General features: G+C 41.8%; 1 protein-coding gene across 1 annotated transcript in view; it reads right to left on the bottom strand.

Annotated features, from left to right (window-relative positions):
- CCDC149 (coiled-coil domain containing 149) overlaps window positions 1-18,498 on the bottom strand; it is a gene marked incomplete at both ends in the record, with an annotated part of 96,488 nt that overhangs the window by 56,457 nt on the left and 21,533 nt on the right. Inside the window, 2 exons of the mRNA XM_084233567.1 lie at window positions 2,169-2,207; window positions 3,770-3,931. Coding sequence (XP_084089693.1) covers window positions 2,169-2,207; window positions 3,770-3,931 — 201 coding nt within the window. The remainder of the gene's footprint in view (window positions 1-2,168; window positions 2,208-3,769; window positions 3,932-18,498) is intronic.

The following is an 18,498-nucleotide window of genomic DNA, read 5'->3' as shown; positions in this document are numbered from 1 at the left end:
CAAATTGAAGAGGAAGCTGGCTTTAAAACAGGCAGAGTGGTAGAGTGGTCAGATGAAACACAGGGTGCCCCATTCAACATGAATTTCAGATAAGCAATACCTAAAGTTTCAGTGTAATTATGTCTTGGATGCTGCACAGGGGGTACTTTTAACTAAAAAAGTATCCATTGTCTCTCTGATACTCTATTTGGGAGTCCTGTATGTTTATTTGCTATGTATGGCACAGTGGAGAGAACATCACAGGAGAGCGCCAGAAGCCTGCACTACATCTGAACTTTTGGGTGCATCAGGCTGATGATTCAGACTTTCTGAGGCTTGCACCCCAGTGCACCTTGTTGCGTGGGATAAGTCAGTGATTCCAACCCAGGCTGCACAACCAAGCTCACACCGCACCCCCAATCCTCAAAGGCTACAAAGTCGGTGCTTAGGACATGATTTTTGTTTAGAGGTGTAAGAATGGCTATGGCTTGACAGACTTACTGGAATTCATCAGATTCTCCTCGGTCAGTGTAAAGTTTTTATTATCAAGTCACGGAATGTGAATGCACTTAAACTGTAAAACTCCTTCATGAATACTAACAAATTTTAAAGTCATGGCAGAGATGACTGCTCACAGCTGCCAAAAACAAAAACAAAAACATCTCGCCATTCGGGATAAAGAATGCTTATTTAAAAACTTCTAAGGTTTAAAAATTTATTAACGATAAATTTCCGTGTAATGTTGTTTAGGAAAAAAAATGAATTAGCTCCACAGAAATATTTCATTTGAGATAAACCGTGGAACATTATAAAATAATCAAATAAAGCAGGGAGTCTGGGAAAGAGCAGTCGCTGAGTTGCCATTTAAGGGTAAAAGTGCTGTTTGTGTGTGTGCATGTGCGCGCGCGTGCATGCATGCACATGTGTGTGCACATGTGTGCACACATTGGATACTGTTTACTTAGCATCAAACATCTCAAGGTAATAAACTTAAGGATTTTATACATAGTACCAGGTATATCATCATTGAAATCAAACAGGGTGTTGAGTTATCCATCCAGCCATCAAGAGACTTTTAATTCTGGGGTTCTTATTTACTACACCATATCTGAAGTCTTGCTGTGATGTAGAGGCTCCCGCCATGTCCAGGATCACACAGCATTAAGATCACCCCCTCTGGGGCTCATTTTGGGTCCACAAAATGCTATGCTAGGCATGCAAGGGCATGTCAGAACAATTGTGATGTTAAGGAAAGTTCTAGCAGAGATATCTGTTATATCAATATCTCTATCTATTTGCATATACATGCAACTGAGTTAAAAGAAAGTTGATTTATAATATTCATCTAGGATATAAGATTATGAAAATTATCTGTCCCCAAATTAATCCATACATTTGACAAAAAAAACATTATCCATATACCAATAAATCTGCTTGCTTGTTTGTGTTTTGGTTTTTTGGTGAGATCAGAGAAGGACTTGATAAAATATTTCTAAGTTTTATCTGCAAAAAGTAACAAACAAGAAACACTGCAAAAGGAAGACAAAGAAGAGACTAGCCCAAAGCAGATACTAAAAGTGTTATAAAGCAAAAACGATTGGGATAATGGGGTACAAGCCCAGGATTACACAGGAAGCCCAATATGACAGAACAGAAAGTACAGGGACAGATCATGTGTATGGATAAGACATTTTCAACGATAAGTGTGAGCACGTAAAATCTCCCCTTGCCTTACTGGGGGTGTATGGGATTCACCAATAAACAACGTTTACTATACCAGTTAGGAGGAAAGAACAGAAATGCCTTGTGTGTTTTGTTTTTAAAAGTCTGAAGTGGCAAGTGTTAAACAGCAGGGCGGCGTCCACCCAGGGGCCAGAGAGCTAGGGAGCTGCAGCCAGTCCTCAGTGCAGCATCCCAGCAGGGTGTCCCACAAGAAACTGGGCAAGATGCAGACGAGCTCTCGTCCGCCTTGTTAAACATCCCTGGGTTCCTTCAACCCCCACCCCAACCCCTCATCACAACCACTATTTCTCTCTCCCACTCTGCCCCCAAATACAAAATTATTCTGGAAAATTAAAAGACTTCTCCCCCCATTTTGGGATTCCCCAATCACTCTGCCCCTAGCCCCACTGTTGTAAGACATCACTGGGAATAACCTAGAACCATCTAAGATCAGAAATCAGTCTTACCTGCTTCCTCTTTTCAGGGGGAAGTGATGGATCGCCATCCTACAAAGAAACATGTTACACTGTATTTAAAAGAAAATAGATGTGTTTAGATTCAAGGAACTTCCAGTTTATATTCAGATCCTCCCCAGTTCTACCCTCTGAAGCCAGTAATGTGTCAAACCAAGCATGAATACACTAAAAAAATTGACTATAAACTGAACCAGAGTTATTCTGGGAAACCCCTAGAGAATCTGTTTCAATTAGGACCAAACCCATATATTAGAACTATGGGAATTAAAAAACCCCTGGATTTATCAAAATCATCTCTGAGTAAAGCCTAAACTGAAATAAAATTTCATTTGGCTGGAGTTTCTCTCTTAAACAGATGAGAGCCAAAGGCATAGTAATAAACTCGTGCACACCCATGCTTGGGTTTTCTCCATGGACAAAACAAGGCGGATGGGGACAGTGGATGGGGGAGGCGGACAGGGACAGGCTATGCTCCAAATAGAGGAAAATTAACTGAGCATGCTCAGGTTTTTGTGTTCAAAGGATTTAACTCCCCTCCCTTGTGGGTCGTGTGGGATAGCGAATGAGTGAGTGAGTGAATGCGCAGTTAACCGGTGCTCTCTGATGCTGCCACACAGAAAACAACAGTATTTGCACCTGAGGGATCTTTCTACTCTATTTCTGTTCCAGGACAGTTCAATGATCCCAGCACAGATGGCTTCATGTTAGCGATAGTGTCAGTGTTTAAAAAAATAAAAGACGAAGATTGCATCAGTGAGAGGGGGTAAAAAAAGCTGCCAAACAGCTCTATGCAGTTGGTATCATCAGTTTAATTTGCACCCTTAAAATTCTTTCCATAGGAAAACCTAAAGTAAGATCTACATGCATAAATCCCATTCTAGAATAACAGGAAGGTTAAAAAAAATTGGAATATACTACTATGCAACTATTGTTTTTACAAAATGAGTTAAATCCATATAAGTGGACTAGAGAGATGTCTAAAATAAATTGTTGCGTGAAAAGAGCAGGTTGTGGAGCAACGGGCGCATAGTGCTGTCCAACAGAACTATGCAATGAAAGAAATGTGCTATCACTAACGGTCCAACACAGGAGCCACCAAGAAATTGTTCCAAATCACTGAAATCCACGCAGAGACCACCAGCCGCCCTTGGCTACTAAGTCAGTGACATGTAACAAGACCCAAGAACCTGTTTTCAGTTCTAATTCATTCTAACTAATTAAAAATGAAATTTAAATAACCACATGCAGCTAGTCTCTAGTATTAGTGCATACTTACAACACAAATCCTCTTTCTAAAAAATCCCATATAAAGAAGTTAGTAAATTCATAATCACAGAAACACATGCCTCGTGTGTGTATTTCATAGTGCGGAGCAAGCTGTAGAAAACATCCCACAACTAGCAAATGGGATTAGGTAGAAGAAACAGAGGTGACAGCTTTCACTTCTTAATTTTTCCACTTAGGAACTATCTGAATTTAAGCCCCACCTCCCCACGTTCTCCTACCCTCCAGCACCCTTTTAAAAACAGCATGTCAAAAGCATGGCTTTCTATCTTAATGCAGCGCCAGGACGTCAGGGTTATAATACATACGATCAGCTCTCGGTATTTCTTCTTCAGGGACTGGTGGCGCTCTCGCAGCTGATTGGCCATGAGTTTATACTGGTCCCTTTCCTGCTGGCATGTGTCCAGCTCCTTGGAAAGGATCAACAAGGCTTCCTTTTTACTCTCCAGCTTCCTTTTGCACACCAGGTACTACAAAACAAACAAATCCAAGCCACCCGTCAAACAGGTCAAGCGTCTGTGTTTAATGCACCCAGCAGGGCTGGCTTGCCTTTGCTGCCTTTTTAGATTTCAGAGATCACATAGGTACAGGTTTCTCCTGCTAAATTAACATAGAAGGCTCCTATTTGGCATGATTTGGTGGGTTACTTTTTTTAGGTCTGGGATCACTAAAAGTGTTTTCCATATAAATGAATGGTAATGATGTCTCCCCTGTGACAGAACTTGGCTGTTTATGAACTTAGGCAAACTGGGACAGATAAGATAATTATATGATAAACAAGTAAAAAAGAGGAATATTTAAAAAAAATTTACATAGACACATAGCTGGACCTTGCTTTTGTTTGAAAAATGCTTGGATTTATATATCCAGATAATATTTTACAAAAATTTTATGCAAGGATATACAAAGATATTCCAATAAAATTTTCTATAAATATTACTAGCCATTCATGGCAGCAAAATTATTTGCATGTTTTTAAATTTTTTATTCTTTATGGTTTTCTGGAATAAACCCACATGGCTTTGATAAAAAATACACAAAATGTTATTAAAGATAATTTAATTGAACCATAAATCACTGCAAGAGACCGCACCTGCCTATGCAGTGCAGATGTTTTCTCCCTTGAGAATTTTCGTTCACTAGCTTGGCCAACATATGCACAACTTCTTCCATGATTTCAACTCAGGCACCCACCACCCAGACATCAATTTTGTGAACTAAGCATTTTCACCATATGCTTTTTAAAATAAATTTTTATTGGGGTAACATTGGCTTAAGATCTTACATAGGCTTCCGGTGCACAGCATGACAATCCAACATCTGTACACACTACACTGTGATCACCACCATCCACCGCCATAGCGCTGAGCCCCTTCTACTCATCTACCCAAGTCCCGTCTCTGGAATCCCCACCAATCTGTTTTGCTAATTAAGAATTTTTGTTTATTTTCTACATCTGAGTGAAATCATATGGTATTTGACTTTCTCCATCTAACTCTTTTTATCAACCCACACTTCGTTTTTGCTTTTTTTTTTTTTAATTCAGGTAACACTGGTGTTGCTTTACAACACGTACATGAGATAGTGTGACAGGTCCTGACCTCTTCAGATGTCTGTAACCAAACCTCACCTACCACCACGGCTCCCACAATCCTCCATCATCATCTGTCGGGCCCCTTCACACCCTGCTCTCTGCTCTCCCCTCCTCCTTTTTGACGTATCCCTAAATAGAAGAGTCGCAGAATATTTTTGTCCCTCCTTCGCCCCCCTCCGCCACCTGGACCTGGCTCACCTGACAATCGCCCACCACATGGACCCAGGTGAACCCAAAGGGGGCTCTTTACTTTGACTGGATATATTGCACCGTCTGGCGTTATTCACATATGTGAAATGTGGCACTAAATACCTTTTGAATTTGCCCTGTAAAAGACCAAATTCAGAGCATTCATGAAAACAATTTATAGTTTCATTATACACTGTGACATGAGCACTTTGTCATTACGGACGCTCGCACAAAGCGGAGAGAATCAGCACTCCCATACCATTTGAGTCAATGCTCTTTTATGGACAAAAAGCATTACTCATATATAGTGCTTGCTCAGAACTGACTTTGTTAAGTTCAATTCCAAATAAATGAAAGGGGAAAAAGAGTTTTGTGCATTAGCACAATTTTTTTTTCTTAAAAAAAAAAAAGGTAATTGCTTAGCTTCAAAAACAAAAGAGAAAGAAAAGCCATTCTGAGACAGATTTGAGTTCTAAGGGAGGACACTTCCACCTTGGATGAATCTTATTCCTGGCAGTAATGAGGTTGGAATCCTGCCTTAAAACGTCCTGGATTTTAAGACTTTGACATCGTCTTCATGGAGGCAAAATGGTTCTGTTGCCACAGTGATTTCTCAAGAGTAAAATCCCCAACGAGTAAATATCAGAGGCAAGTGGCTCAAAATCTCAACTGCAATGTCCTAAGGGAGGTATTGAGATTTCACAGGAAAAAATACCATTTGCACACAATTTAAGAGATCTGCCCTTGTGCCTTCAGTTCTTTGTACTCAGCAACCTCAAGCGTCAGTGCTATTAGCATTGGTGGCATCAAGACAGCCACCTTTGGCCCTCCAATTTATCAGATCCAAATCCAAGACCCCAAAGATACCTGCTGTCTTCTGAATCTGGGGGAGAAAATCCCAATCTCATGGAGACACTGGAAGGCCCAAGATTAGATGTAACATCCTATCTACTGAAAGGGTCAAGGCCTGCAATTTCTGGCAGAGAGGAATGCAAGTTCCCTGGCCTTGAACTGCAATCTTTTAGGGTTCAAGAGAGACACTGTTTGTCTCTCTGGACATGATCTACATGGGGGGCCTTGAATGCTTTAACAGTAACAGTAAGGACAGTAACAGGCCTCCCTTCCCTTGGGTCTAAGATACCTGATGTTACCCTCTGACAAAAGCAATTGATTATTCCAACAACAGTTTATTTGGAAACAAACAACAAAAGAAAGGGCAGGTGGAGAGTGCCTTCCTGGCAAGAACCTGCTGTACTTCCCCAAATCTGAGGCTAACAACCCCTTAAATGACCTCTGGAGGAGGGGAACCACCACACATCCCAGGGGAGACGCAAGGCATCTTGTCCCCAATTTGCTGAAGTGTGCATGCGTGGGCAATCTTTCTGGCCATCCAAACTCGTTTACACAGAGTTCTGAATATTAATGTTCACACTGGCAGAAGACAGGAACAGAGACCTCAGTTAAGACCCAGAGGCTCAGGATTTGAAAAGCAGAATCTCTGCAGTTCAGCTCTTCTTAGGAACATTGGACAATAATAAGCTCTATCAAAGGGTAAGAAAGCAAACACAATCTGTGTGGAAGATTGGTCTTTAGAAGTCCTCTGCTAGACAGTTTCTCCTTCTGTTTATGGCTTAGAAGAGTAAAACTCAAAAGCTTTTAGCATTTAGTTATAACAGAAATAATAAAGTTTTAAAAAATTATTTCTGCCTAGGTCTCAGTTTTTTATTATTTCTAAGGCCTCAGTTTCCACACTTAGAAAAGGAAGGAAGTTCCCAAAGTACCCCCAACTGGAGGAACTCTTAATTTTTAGCATAACTATTCAGTATCACTGGGGTGAAGGAAAACACTGGAAGTGAGAGGCTCTAGTCCAGAAGGTATGGCTCACGTTAAGCTCCCAGAAATTGCTTCCACCAAATTGTCTAAGACTTCAGAGCCAGCTCAATGATCCCCAAAGATCATCTTCAACAGTGGCAGATCCAGAGTCTCTATGTTGTGGGTTTTCGGGAGAGCTGCCTGGTTGGAGAAGGTGCTAGGGCTTAAGCTGTGTCTGCGAAAGTAATTTACAAAGAGTGAAAACAGGATACACGTCTATGTGGTCAACATCATAAAGCTTCTCTCCAACATTTCTAGTTCTCCCTTCCTTTCAGACACAGGGCAGGACTGTCCTTCCCCACTGTTTTAGAGTAAGGCAGAACATGCTTTATCCAACAACATGGGGTTGGGAGGGATATGAGTCACTTCTAGGACAGAAGCACTTAAGAGTCATGGTATGAATTGCCAGGTTTTGCTGCAACAATTGGGGAGTATGTGTTGCTGTAAAGGCTGTAAGAGGAAAACTGCCTAAAGTGAGGGTCCAGCACAGCAGACAGCTCTGAGCCCACAGAGAAATCTGTGTGATCCAGAATAAGGCTTTATAGTACTAAGGTACAGATTTTTGGGGATATTTGTTATTGGAACATAACTTACCCCATCCCGACTACTATAGTCCATATTTAAAAAAAAAAAAATGAGGGAATGGAGACTGGTAAAGATTGTATTTGCATCTAGTCTGTGCTTTTGCTTAGTCACCTCAGTGAGAAAGAATATAGGAGAAGGGGCGGAGCAACATGGCGGCGAGGAGACGCTGCGAGTAAGATCTCCCATTAAAAAAAGTTAATAGGGAGGAAAAGCGGCAGGTCCCAGTGAGAACTGGGACACGGAAGATAAACGGGTGACTCCAGCAAACTACCCGAAGAAGAAAGTGGCCATAAAAGAGGACTAGAAGGGAGGGAAGCGCAGAACCCTGCTCCCCTCCCCCGCCCACAGAGGCGGCACTCTCCGACCGGCAGAGACGAGGGAAACAACAAACCAAAACGGCCAACAAGAAAGACGGACGCAGCAAGTGGGACTGTGAGTGGAAAGGAACTATTGCAGCCACCACACCCTGTGAACGGGAGCTGAGGCGAACCCTGCAGGATCCGCCGCGGAGGTGAGCTCCAGGCGCCATTAAAGAGAGCCCCGCCCCCCAGGAGGAGACCAGCACCAGCACACAGCCCCGGCCGCCCGGTAAGCTTGCGCGAAAGCGGCGCTCGGATTGCAGCTGCCCAGGTCCCCGCGCCTGCGACCTAGGCTTGCGGGGAGACGGCGGAGGCCCTCCCTGAGTGAGCAGGAACAAGGCGCCCAGGCAGGGGAGCGGGATTCAAAAGGCGCCATTCCCGCGCCACTGATCTGGGCTACAGCCCGCGTCCTGGAACTGAGGGCTTTGGAACTGAGACCCGGGGCACGAAATTAGGGGCGTGGGTTCCCCACGACGGTGGGGCACAAGGCAGACACAGCACCCCAAAGCCGTTGAGGTGTACCCTACCATCCCCGCTCTGCTCCCTGTCCCACGGGGTGGAAAATCAGCTCCCCAAGGGCTCTAGGAGAGATCTCTGGCGCCACCTAGCGACTTGAAGCCAGCAGAGGCTCCTGAAGGAGCTAGTGGCCAGCTTGGGAGTTAGCCCACACTGGGCCCCTTCCGAACAAGTAGTCTGAGCCCACAGGGAGAGCGAGTACCCACAGCCGGGGCAGACCAGGCGCGCAGAAGAGTGTGCCTGAGACCAGAAGCGCAGGGAGTGTGTCCCACATCACCATTTTAGAACAGGGACATTTCTTCAGTAAAGACTACCTGCAGAAGGCTTCCTCAGGAGCCAGAGGTGAGCGGGGGAAGTTCGCCCACGCCAGACCCCCTCTGGCCTGCAGTCCAAGCCCAGAGGGGGAGCAGGAACCCACCGCTGGGGCAGACCAGGCGCACAGGGGAGTGTGTCCCCACATCGGCATTTTAGAACAGGGACCTTTCTCCAGTAAAGACTGCTTGAAACTGACAGATGACTCCTGGAGGAACCAGAGGGGAGCAGAGAAGCCCACCCAAGATGCCGGCCAGTCCCAACAACACAGTGTCCCAACGCATACGGCAAATTAGAAAACAGACAGTAGGGAGGAGAAGAACCACACGCAACCTAGCAACTCTCCAGAGAAAAAACACACCACAAAAAGAAAACCAGCCCCCAGATTGCAACGACAATAACTTGGAAGAATTTCTGAGCCTTCCAGAAAGAGAATTTAAAATTGCCGTGATTAAAAAACTGACAGAAGTCATAAAGGAAAACAATGATAAGGGAAAAATAATCAACGATCAGAAGAATGCAATTGAGTCCCTAGAGAGGGAAAACAATGGTCAGAAGAAAGAAATTGAGTCCCTAAAGAGGGAAGTAAAAGAAATGCAGGAGATCAAAGAATTAATGGAAGAACTAAAGAATTCTGGGAAAAGCAATGAAAGCAGAATAGATGAAATGGAAGAACGAATAAGTAATCTTGAAGACACAGAAATAAAAAGAACCAAAACAGAAAAGGAAAGAGAAGTACGAAGGAAAAAGAACGAGGAAAGACTTCGGGAACTATCTGACTCCATGAGGAAAGGAAATATAAGAGTTATAGGAATACCAGAAGGAGAGGAGAGAGATGTAGGAACAGAGAAAATATTCAAAGAGATAATTGAAGAGAACTTCCCAAATGTGAAGAAGGAGCTGAAAATTGATATACAAGAAGCAAGAAGAACACCAAACTTCCACGACGAAAGGAAAAATACAGCAAGACACATAATAGTAAAGCTCCCAAGAATCCAGGACAAGGAAAAAATAATGAAGCTGGCAAGAGGGAAGAAACAGATAACATTCAAAGGAAAACCAATCAGGCTGACATCAGACTTCTCCGAAGAAACACTACGGGCAAGGAGAGAGTGGAGGGACATAGTCAACAGACTCCAAGAAAACAGATGCCAACCAAGAATACTCTATCCCGCAAAGCTCTCCTTCCTCTTTGAAGAAAGAATATGGACCTTCCCAGACAAACAGAAACTCCGGAATTTCATTGCAACTAAACCCCCACTCCAAAAAATACTACAAGGAGTCCTAAAGCCAGAACCTCAGAGGGATGAATAACAATGAAAGAAGGCCAAAAAAAAAAAGTTATTACAAGAATAAATAAATAAAATCAAAGGAAAGACAAACACAATGGCAAATACAGATGCTAACATATCAATATTAACTCTAAATGTAAATGGACTAAACTCTTCAATAAAAAGACACAGAGTTGTAGCCTGGATTAAGAAACAAAACCCAACCTTTTGCTGTCTCCAGGAAACACATTTAGCTACAAAAGATAAAAATAGGCTCAAAGTTAAAGGATGGAAAACAATCCTACAAGCAAATGGACCAAAAAAGAAAGCAGGAACAGCTATACTTATATCAGATAAAACAGACTTCAAACTCAAAAAGATAAAAAGAGACCCCAATGGTCACTACATTATGATCAAGGGGACAATACTTCAAGAAGAAATAACACTCATTAACATATACTCACCAAACGAAGGAGCACCAAAATATATCAGACAACTGTTGTCCTCTCTGAAAACAGACATCAGAGAAAACACATATGAAGTGGGAGACTTCAACATACCACTATCAACAATGGATAGATCAACAAGACAAAAAATAAGTAAAGAAACCAAAGCTCTAAATAAGGACCTAGAGCAATTGGGCTTAACAGACATCTATAGAACACTAAACCCCAAAAAAACGGAGTACACATTTTTCTCAAGCGCACACGGATCATTCTCCAGGATCGATCACATACTGGGGCACAAGACAAACATTAACAGATACACCAAGATTGAAATCATATCAACCATCTTTTCTGACCATGAAGGCATCAAACTAGAAATAAACCATAAAAAGAAGGCAAGGAACTTTCCTACCTCATGGAGATTAAAAACCACACTACTGGAAGACCATTGGACTAATGAGGAGATCAAAGAAGAAATTAAAAAAAATTTTGAATTGAACGACAAGGAGGACACCAATACCCTAAATGTATGGGATGCAGCAAAAGCAGTAATAAGAGGAAAATATATAGCAATAGAAGCTCACATCAAGAAACAAGAAAGAACGCAAAGAAACAACCTAATCTCGAAGCTCAAAGATCTAGAAAAAGAACAACAAAAAAACCCCAAAACCAGTAGAAGAAAAGAAATAATAAAAACCAAAGCAGAAATAAATGAAATTGAAACTAAAAAAACAATCCAAAAGATCAATGAAACCAAGAGCTGGTTCTTTGAAAAAATCAATAAAATAGACAAACCCCTAGCCAGGCTCACAAAGGAAAAAAGGGAGAAAGCACAAATAAACAGGATCATAAATGAAAGAGGAGAAATCACAACGGACACAGCAGAAATCAAAAGAATAATCAGGGGCCTCCCCGGTAGCGCAGCGGTTGAGCGCTGGGTTGCGAAGCTGCCCGCGGCCTCTGCGGTGACGGTTCGATCCCCGGCTGGATCCCCGGCTGCTCCCCGGCCACCGGAGGAGGGTCCCACATGGCGCGCAGACCTCTCCTGCCGCCCGCTGCTCCCCTCAGCAGTGTACTTCGGTCCTTCTGCCTGCTCTGCTCCCCGCTCTGGCTCTGGTGAATTCTCTCACCCTCCCGCGCTTCTGACTGTACCCAGTGCATGTGTAAACAAAACAAACAAATAAACAAATAAATAAATAAAACATGCCTCTATTTAAAAAAAAAAAAAAAAAAAAAAAAAAAGAATAATCAGTAACTACCATGAACAGTTATATGGAAACAAGTTTAACAATCGAGAGGAGATGGACAAATTCCTACAACTCTACAATCACCCAAAGCTAGATAAAGAAGAAATAGAACACCTAAACAGACCAATTACAATTAGCGAAATTGAAATGGTAATCAAAAACCTCCCCAAAAACAAAAGCCCAGGACCGGATGGATTTACAAATGAATTCTACCAAACATTCAGAGACGAATTAGTGCCTATCCTTCACAAACTCTTCCAAAAAATTGAGAAGGAAGGGACAATACCAAACACGTTTTATGAAGCCAACATTACACTAATACCAAAACCGAACAAGGACAACACAAAAAAGGAAAACTACAGGCCAATCTCCTTAATGAACACTGATGCAAAAATCCTCAATAAAATTTTAGCTATCAGAATCCAACAATGTATCCATAAGATAATTCACCACGACCAAGTAGGATTCATTCCAGGGACACAAGGATGGTTTAACATCCGAAAATCAATCAACGTTATCCAACACATCAACAAAAAGAAATATAAAAACCATATGATAATATCAATAGATGCTGAGAAAGCTTTCGACAAAGTGCAACACCCATTCATGATAAAAGCCCTTGAAATTCTTGGGATACAAGGAACATACCTCAACATCATAAAGGCCATCTGTGACAAGCCAACAGCCAGTATCATTCTCAATGGTGAAAAGCTGAAAGCAATTCCATTAAGATCTGGAACAAGACAAGGATGTCCACTCTCACCACTGCTTTTCAATATAATACTGGAAGTCCTAGCCAGGGCAATAAGACAAGAGAAAGACATCCAAGGAATCCAAATAGGAAAAGAAGAAGTCAAACTCACTATTTGCAGACGATATGATATTATACATAGAGAACCCCAAAAACTCCACAGAAAAGCTAATTCAACTTATCAATCAGTTCAGTAAAGTGGCAGGATACAAAATCAACACGCAAAAGTCAGTAGCCTTCCTATACACAAACAATAAATCTGAAGAAGAAGAAATCAAAAAAACCATCCCTTTTGTTATTGAAACAAAAAAAAATCAAATATTTGGGAATAAATCTAACAAAAGAGGTAAAGGACCTATACAAAGAAAACTATAAAACACTGTTAAAAGAAATAGAAGAAGACACAAAGAAATGGAGAGACATCCCCTGCTCATGGATTGGAAGAATAAACATTATTAAAATGGCCATCCTTCCAAAAGCAATATACAGATTCAATGCTATTCCAATCAAAATTTCAATGTCATTCTTCAAAGAAATAGAACAATTATTGATGAAATTCATATGGAATCACAAAAAACCCCGAATAGCCAAAGCTCTCCTGAAAAAAAAAGAAGGGAATGGAGGCATCACACTCCCAGACTTCAAACTATACTACAAAGCCATAATCATCAAAACTGCATGGTATTGGAACAAGAACAGACATACAGACCAATGGAATCGAATAGAAAATCCAGAAATAAACCCACAGATTTATGGTCAACTAATCTTTGACAAAGGAGCAAAGAATATGCATTGGAGCAAAGAAAGTTTGTTCAATAAATGGTGCTGGGAAAACTGGGTCGCTACATGCAAAAGAATGAAGCTTGACCACTACCTCCCACCATACACAAAAATCAACTCAAAATGGATTAAAGAACTAGACATAAGACCTGAAACCATAAAATATATAGAAGGAAATATAGGCAAAACACTACGTGATTTGCACATCAAAGACATCTTTACAGACACATCACCCAAAGCAGTGATAGTGAAGGCAAAGATAAACAGCTGGGACTACATCAAATTAAAGAGCTTCTGCACAGCAAAAGAGACAATAACAAAAACAAAGAGAAACCCCACCAACTGGGAGAACATTTTTGCACCCAACACTAATGATAAAGGACTGATCACAAAAATCTGCAAAGAGCTGATGAGACTCAACAACAACAAAGAAAATAATCCAGTCAAAAAATGGGCAGAAGAGCTAAAAAGAAACTTCTCTGAAGAGGAAATGCAAATGGCCAACAGGCATATGAAAAAATGTTCAACATCACTTGTCATCAGGGAAATGCAAATCAAAACTACCATGAGATACCATCTCACACCAGTGAGAATGGCACATATTAAAAAAACTAGCAACAACAAATGTTGGCGAGGGTGTGGAGAAAAAGGAACTCTTCTGCACTGTTGGTGGGAGTGCAAACTGGTCCAACCACTGTGGAAAGCTGTGTGGAGATTTCTGGACCTACTAAACATAGAGCTTCCATATGATCCAGCAATTCCACTCCTAGGTATTTACCCAAAGGACACAGAAACATCAATTCCAAAGAACACCTGCACCCCTATGTTTATAGCAGCACTGTTTACAATAGCTAAGCTTTGGAAACAACCCAAATGCCCAAAAATAGATGACTGGATCAAGAAGATGTGGTACATATATACCATGGAATATTACTCAGCATTCAAAAAAGATAAACACATGCAATTTGCAGCAACATGGATGGCGCTGGAAGGGATCATGCTCAGCGAAATAAGCCAAAAAGAAAAAGAAAAATACCGGATGGTCTCACTCATAGCAGGAATCTAGAAAACTTAAATAAGGGACCAGGAAAATGAATATAAGAAAGTGAAAATCAAAATCAACAAAAAACTATGAACCAGAGACACTTTTAGGGGGGCGGGGGCGGGAGGGGAGGGATTGGGGTCAGAATGGGGGGGCTGCAATTGTATGGGGAATATAACAATAAAATTTATTAAAAAAAAATAAAAAAAAGAATATTAATATAAACACTATTTATATTATTAACAATAAAAACAACATTTTCCATGTTCTCCATGTGTGTTATCTTTTAATCCTCACACATAACCTAGTTACTGGCTTATTATTGCATACATTTTCTAAATGAGATAGTAAGGCTTCAATTAAAGAGTTTATGTGATATGTTGAGATTTTGGCATAGTCAGAATTTGAACCCAAATATTTGTAAAGCCAAGTTGTGAAACCCCAATTCCCAACAAATTAAGCATTCTGTGCAAAATAAATAAAAATCAGACTATTGACAGCACTGGTTACGCCATTGAATTTTTTTTTCCAACACAAAGAAGAAAGGACAATTCTGAATTTGACTCATTTTTAGAGCTAGTACAAATGGAAAAAATCTTTATATCTTTCCCAATTCCCTCTAAAACTAGTGGACCTGCTTCTTCTTTCCTTACATGCAAGACTTGAAGGAAGAAAAAAGAAATCAAAGAATCCACAAGCACCTCTCCCCTCTCGTGGAGGGAGCCAAGTGGAAGCAATAAGGCTTCCATCTACTTACAAGAAATGGAATAAATCTTGAGGGCCCCAGGGAAGAACTAGAGGGCTATCTCCTCAAAAGCAACTTGGTTGCAACAGGAGTTTTATAGAAGCTTCAGTTGGTCTTGAGTATTCATTCAACACATATTTTCTAGGTGCCTTCTATGTATCAGGCCCTGAGCCAGAACATAGTCTCCTAATGGGGTAAATAGTCCTGTTGATTTTGAAAAGAAAAATGATATATGGATAACAAAATTTTATTTCCATAATGCCTTATGGGTTTTCCTGAAACTCCCCAAATTCTGAAAATGGAAAACATACTCATATCCCATTAGTCACCTCAGCCAATGTGATGTAGTCATACTCTTTATGCCACTAACCATGAATATTCATGCATTTTCTGAAGAAAAAAATCAATGTGTTTGATTACGGGCTGAGGCTCAAGACTCTGCCGGGCACAATATATATGATATACAGCATGCTTATTGAATTTCCTTCCAGATTCCAAAAGTTGTGCATCAGAAACATATCTGGAGGGCCTCCCTGGTGGCGCAAGGAGTTAGGACGCAACCTATGAGGTTATCCGCAGCCACTGCAGCACAGGTTCAACCCTCGGCCAGGGAGCAACCCATATGGTGCAGCAGACCTCTGCTGACTCACTTGAGGCTCCCTCAGCAGTGTATTTCAGTCAATCTGCCTGTTCTGTTCCCCAGTCTGTCTCTGGTGAATCCTCTCAACCCCCACATCCCTGGCCTGTACCCCAGTTCTTCTATATATAAATAAATAAATCTTTTTTAAAAAAACCATATCCAGAGCCCAAAGATTTTGGGTAGGGGAACCTGACTTTATTTGAAAGTTATCCTGGCAAATTTCTACATAGTCTCCATGACATACGTGTGACTAAAATTAGTAACTGTCCAAAACCCAAGCATCTATTGTTTTGATTTCCTCACACAGGACATAAAAAAATGGAAGTACATTACATGCAGTAAATCTCTGAGCTGCCAGATGCTTACGTGTCTCTTCCCGTTGCTCCTAAGTCCTATTCTTTAGAATTAGCATTGTTGCTAGATCTGGGTAAGCCTCAGCCATAACCCATGCGACTGGCTGACTGCAAAAACACAAGGTTTCTGGCATCTGGCATATTCCACCACAGTGTTTTCTGAATTGTGGGTCACAACACATGAGTCTGGGTAGTGAAATTAATTCAGCTGTAGCCCTCATTTTCTTTAAAAAAGAGAGACACAGATTAGAACACAAAAGATCAAAGTATATTCCATGAAGTCAAGCTAAGTATTGTTTCAGGAATATGTGCCTGTTTTTACACACTGATTGTGGACTGCCATTCGGAAAGTGTGAAAACTACTTTTCTATAGTAAGTCACACATTTATCCATTCATTCAACAGCAGTGAGTGAGCGGCACCGCGGGGACTGGGCAGGGAGGAGAAGGTACACCGAGGAGATGATGCTGGAAATGAGTTTTGAGAGATGAGTCGGTATAAAAGGCACCTGTATATAGGTCATTATGTAATAGAAATAATTAACTAGTTCTCTGGGACTGTGGATCATTTCTGGTTAATTAATAACTGCTCTGCCCACCTCACTGAGATGATGAGAGGGTAAAATGAAAGATAACACACTCACTTGCTTTAAAAAAACTCGCAGGCATTATTTTGATAGCATTTAAAGCCACCAGGACACTTGCAGACACGCTCTTATTCGACAGTCACCGCTACATGACAAACAGGCCGAGAACAGGTTTTCCCATTTTACAGACTGACCTGCTGAGATGAAGTAGCCTTCTCAGTGTCATAATGACAGTCAGCTCCAACCAGGACTCTTACCTGCAAATTCCAGGCTCTTTTTACTATTCTACATTGGTGCCAAATAAATTATTAGCAGTTCCACACACTACCTCTCATGGGTCAAGCCATATTTTTAACAAGACACTCTGAATAATTGTGCAACGAAAGCAATGCATTTTAATTCGTTGTATTTATTTAGCAGACAGGAGGCTCTCCTGGGGCCTTTTCAATCCTACGCCACGGCAATGACTGGGCTGCAAAGGCCATCTAGAGACCTGCTTGCTGGGGCATCACCAGCTCAATTGTGGGCACGAGATACTTGAGGTTTTTTTTTTTTTAAAGATTTATTTATGTATGCATATAAGAACTGGGGTAGAGGCCAAAGGTGTATGGGGGTGGGGGGTGAGCATGTGAGAGGATTCACCAGAGACAGAATAGGGAGCAGAACAGGCAGACTGACTGAAACACACTGCTGAGGGGAGCAGCGGGGAGACAGGAGAGAGCTGCTGCGCCATGTGGGTCAGCTCCCTGGCCGGATGGAACTCGTGCTGCAGTAGTTGCAGGCAGCGCTGTGTCTTTAATCTCTGCACCACCAGGGAGGCCCCTTTACTTGAGTTTTTAAAGAACACCTGCAGGTGGAGTTAAGTTGTGACCTGGCCCTAGTCCTCTCCTCTGTGAAGACCCTCATCTACCCCCACGCCTCTTGTCAACAGTGATTGAATTCCCGCGCTTTCACCCTCAGCTCTGTGCCAATTTCCCCCAACAATTCCACCAGCTCAGTCTTAGTCTACCCTCCAACCACGCACCTCCATCTGGACCTCTGAGAGGTATCTTAACAGAACTTTTGACCTCCCCCACAACCTGAATGTCTCCAAACCTCCCCTCCTGACAAATGGTGCAGACCATGTGCTGGCAAAAACCTGGCGCCATCTTGCTTCTTCATTGATTTCATCAGCATTCATTTAATTCATTCATCAGTCTTCATTTAATTCATCAGCAAATCCTGTGGCTATACTGTCATAAGAGACACTGAGTTTGTTCATATTTACTTATTTCTTTGTTCTTTTTTGATTGAAGCTTTACTGATTTGCCGTTAATTTACAGAACTACATATTTTGGGGTGCACACTCCTCACTTTCACCATGATCTACCTTCAAGTCACCATCATCTTTTGATTGGACTGAGGCTCTAGCTCTTGATTCTACCCAACTACAGTCTTCTTCCTTGAAGTCATGAGAATGGTGCTTTTTAAATGAAAGCAGATGGCCATGGCTGGTGGCTCAAAGCACCCCACGGCCACCTATTGCATTTAAGACAAAACCCAACATTCTTCTCCTCAGCCTGGCTCACTCCTCTCTGTCACCAGCCTTCTTGCTATCTTTGATCACACCACGATGATTTTGCACGATGATTCCCTCTTGTAGGGTAAGGAAAAATGTCAGGCTTTTCTGCCCTCCCGCCATCAGGATAGATGATGGATCCTTGCGGTCCTGAGTGCATGCCTGATGGCGGCCACCTGCAGTAGGGTGTGG

Source organism: Talpa europaea (genome assembly GCF_964194135.1).
Source record: "Talpa europaea genome assembly, chromosome: 5".
Classification (NCBI taxonomy): domain Eukaryota; kingdom Metazoa; phylum Chordata; class Mammalia; order Eulipotyphla; family Talpidae; genus Talpa; species Talpa europaea.
Note: the sequence above shows the minus strand (reverse complement) of the source record. Positions and strands in the feature narration are given on the sequence as shown.